Raw genomic sequence first — 3,862 nt, 5'->3', positions numbered from 1 at the left:
CAGCCCCGCCGCATAACGCATGCGCCAAGCCTCCTGAGGCCGCGTAGGCGCACAGTGTGACGCTAGGCGTAAGCGACGGTGGCGCCTACGTTGCGGGGTCGCCGGCGCGGTGCGGCCGCTTCCGCCTTCTTTTCCCCCCCCCTTTTCCTCCGACGAGTGCTCTGCTGCGCGGTCGGAGATGCTGCTGTGGTCTCGGTCTTGCTTGCTGGCATAGTGGGTGGCTGCTGGGGGAGTCCCGCGCGCCGCCGCCGGGCGACTCCTCTCGGGGGCTGCGGGCTGTGGCCGCAGTGCTGTTCGCCACCCGGAGTGCGGCGGGGGGTGGCGCAGGCAAAGGGTAAAAGTTCTCCAGTGTAGCGCGTCCTGCGCCTTCATCTGATAACCTTTACAGTGCGCTAGCGTCAGCGGGGCATGTCGGACATTGCTCTCGGCACCTGGTATCATTCGCATGCACTGTAAGAAAAAAATCCTACTTTTTTTTAAACCTAGCAACCGTTAACTGCTAATGCCTGCAATGCAGATCTTTCCTTGCTAGTAGCATGCTTTGGCCTACACTGATTCCCATAACATCCTTGTTGACAAACTTAAGTACAGACTAGTTAAGTGCATGGTTAGACAGACTGAAAATTTGCTGAACTGCTGGCACCAAAGGTTTGAAATCAGTGACATGAAGTCCAGCTGGAGGTCAGTCACCACAGTACTAGTACTGTACCCAAGTACACACACTAGTGGTGTACCCAAGGGGTCAATACAGGTGCGGATGGGGGGCTGGAGTCCAGCCACAGCGTGTGGGGGGCTGGAGCCCAGCCACAGCAAGTTCGCAGATGATAACAGGGATGGGTAGTTGATCGAGCAGATGGTTGTGCTGCTGCTATTTAGAGGGACCCTGTCAAGCTGGAGAAATGGGTCAACAGGAACCTTGTGCACTTCATCACTGGAAGATGGCAAGTCCTGCACCTGGGCAGGAATAATGACATGCAGCAGTACAGGTTGGCAGCTATTAGGCTAGAAGACAGCTTGGCAGTAAAGGACCTGGAGGTCCTGGTGGACCATGAGCCAGCTAATGTGCTCTTGCAAAGATGATGAACATCGTCCTGGACTGCATTAGAAAGACCCTTGCCAGCTGTTTGAGGGACACAATCTTTCCCTTTTACTCACTAATGAGAGACCACAGCTAGAGTAGATACTCTAGGTACAGTTTTGGGGTCCCCAGTGTAAGACAGACACAGACATACAGGATTGTGTCCAGCAAAGGGCCGTAAAGATGATTAAGGCTCGATAAGCATCAATGATCAGATGATAAGCATCTGTGATACAGAGGCTGAGAGCTGGGATTGTTTAGCCTGGAGAAGGCTCAGGGGATCTTACTAATGTGTTTAAAATATCAGGCGGAGCAGGAGGGAAGACAGAGACAGACTATTCTGAAATTGAAGTTGGTGATGGAATTGAAATTCTATTTAAGAAGAAACTTTTTTTACTGTGAGTGTGGTCAAACACTGGAACAGGCTGCACAGAGAGGCTGTGGAGTCTCTGTCCTTGGAGATACTCAAAAGCCACTGAAAGTGGCCCTGCTCTGGTTGACCCTCCCTTGAGATCTCCTCCAATCTCAACTAAGGTCTGCTTCTGTATCAAATCTCCCTGTGTGAATGTTAAAACTTAAAGCGTGACTTCTGGTGTCATTGTTGATGAGGTAATTGAAATCCAGAAGTGTTCAACTTGGAAAGTGAATGTAGCTGTAGTCTATTAGAAACAGAACTCTTTACCTCTTGCTTCCCAAGTGAAACAGTAAAGCAAGAAAAGAATGAGAAGTAAAAATTTATATGAATATATTCAGTGAATATACTTTATTGATAGTTATGACCAAGGGTCAAACATGTCAACTGCTTATATTGTTTAAAGGATTTGTTTGCTTGCATATTTATTTTCTGTCCTTGCTTATTGCAGGGGCGTTGGACTAGATAACCTTTAAAGGTCCCTTCCAATCCAAACTATTCTATGATTCTATGATTTTCTCTCCCTTGGAGATTAGCAGAAGGTAAAAGAAAGTCTTTGCCATGTAGAAGATTTGGGAAAATGAATGTTGCTGAAAGTAAGAGCTGGCCTACATTGGTTCATACTAGTACATGTAGTTTGCAGTGAAAAGTAACGTAGAGATTGCCTCACTATGTTTTAAGAATATAATTTGCCCATGGAAAATTACTAATTAATGAAACATCAAAGTCTGATCTCAAAGGGAAAATGTCACTGTTTATTTTGGGACATGAAGGGACTGCAGTTTCAAATGTCTTAATACAGATGTCATGAAAGTTAAAGCTGAGGTTACTTTTAAGATCTGTTGTCTGTGTTGCATGCTGAGCATGAGCTACGTAAATAATCCTTTCATCCACCCACAGAATGTTTACTTCTGTATATTGTATTACGTAACTAATAGTGGCAACAGCTGACAGTCCAGCTATGTCTACTGATAAATTGGCCTGACTGATGAGTGGAGAAGTTTTTTAAGTTAATGGACACATCTGAACGAGCTGTGAGAGCTGTAGGTTTTGCCATTTGCATTGTGCGCCACATGCTGGTGTAACCAGTGGCGCATGTGTACCATGTCCTGAGTGTATTCATTCTCCCGAAGAAGCTGCTGCTGCTGCTCTCTCAGTTGCACTTTGGTTTCTTTAAGGATTTTTGAGTATTGGATGAGTCTGAGCAATTCCTGGCGCAGATGCCAATTCTCTGCTTTTACTTGTTTGATATGCTGAATTAGAGATTGTATCGCTGCTTCTTCTGCTCTCTTGGTGAGAACCCAGATCTTCTGATGAAAGTCCATTTCACAGTCAGCCTTGGCCTGCAGAAATCTGCTCTTGATTTTGTGCATTTCATCTGAATGCTGTATCTTTGTGACCAACAATTCCTTCTCCAGCTCTTTAATCTTTTTCATCTGTTCCAGCTGAACAGATGCATTTTTGAAAGGCTGCAGGTCTTCAACTTCCTTGTTCATAAGAGAGTACTTTGTCTCCATATTCATCAGAGAGCTCCTTACCTCTTTCTCTTTTTCTGTATACTGTGAGATTAGCTTCTCTTTCTGCATCCTGACTTGGGACAGATCAGCGTTATTCTGGTCATTTAATGTTATTATCAGATTCTGGCACTTCTGGCTGTGTTTTGTTATGTAAGAGAGGTAAGCTTTGCTCTCTTCCTGATTCTGTTTGGCTTCCTTTTCTAGGAATTTATTTTCCTGCAGGAAATGCTCCACTGTTCCCATGTATGTGTTCATATGTTCAGTGAGAATCTTGTATTCCTTCTGCAAGTACAATTTCCTCTCTTTGACAAGTATTTCCATGTCACTTATTCCTTTGGATATATCTCCATTCTTCGTTCTTACTCCTTGCTTATTTTTCCCAGCACGCATGGTGTCTTGTTTCGTCTGCTTTGTCTTGGATGCCATATTCCACACTGGGGGTATCAAACGCTGGGAAACTGTAACAGAATGAAAAAGTACAAATTCTAAGTGAGAATTTATGCCACGTGTGTGACCATTCCTTTTTATTACAGAATCACAGAATCACTAAGGTTGGAAAGGACCTTCAAGATCATCAAGTCCAAACATTAATCCAGCGCCACCATGTCCCCTAGACCATGTCCTGAAGTGCCACATCCACACGTTTTTTGAACACTTCCAGAGATGGCGACTCCACCACCTCCCTGGGCAGCCTGTTCCAATGCCTGACCACTCTCTCAGTGAAGAAATTTTTCCTAATATCCAATCTAAACCTCCCCTGGTGCAACTTGAGGCCATTTCCTCTTGTCCTATCGCTGGTTACTTAGGAGAAGAGACCAGCGCCTTAGTCGCCACAACCCCCTTTCAGGTAGTTGT

General features: G+C 45.3%; 1 protein-coding gene across 1 annotated transcript; it reads right to left on the bottom strand.

Moving 5' to 3' along the window:
* Positions 1 to 2,500: 2,500 nt before the first annotated feature.
* CCDC166 (coiled-coil domain containing 166) lies at positions 2,501 to 3,397 on the bottom strand. The gene has a single exon (XM_010282826.1). The coding sequence runs from the start codon at positions 3,395 to 3,397 to the stop codon at positions 2,501 to 2,503; it is 897 nt and encodes a 298-aa protein (XP_010281128.1).
* Between the last annotated feature and the right edge of the window lie 465 nt (positions 3,398 to 3,862).

This window comes from Phaethon lepturus, unplaced genomic scaffold (genome assembly GCF_000687285.1).
Source record: "Phaethon lepturus isolate BGI_N335 unplaced genomic scaffold, ASM68728v1 scaffold11692, whole genome shotgun sequence".
In the NCBI taxonomy this organism is placed as follows: Eukaryota; Metazoa; Chordata; class Aves; order Phaethontiformes; family Phaethontidae; genus Phaethon; species Phaethon lepturus.
Note: the sequence above shows the minus strand (reverse complement) of the source record. Positions and strands in the feature narration are given on the sequence as shown.

Excerpts from the sequence above, each read along its gene's own strand:
- CCDC166 (XM_010282826.1), bottom strand. The coding sequence starts at position 3,397 with ATGCGTGCTGGGAAAAATAAGCAAGGAGTAAGAACGAAGAATGGAGAT.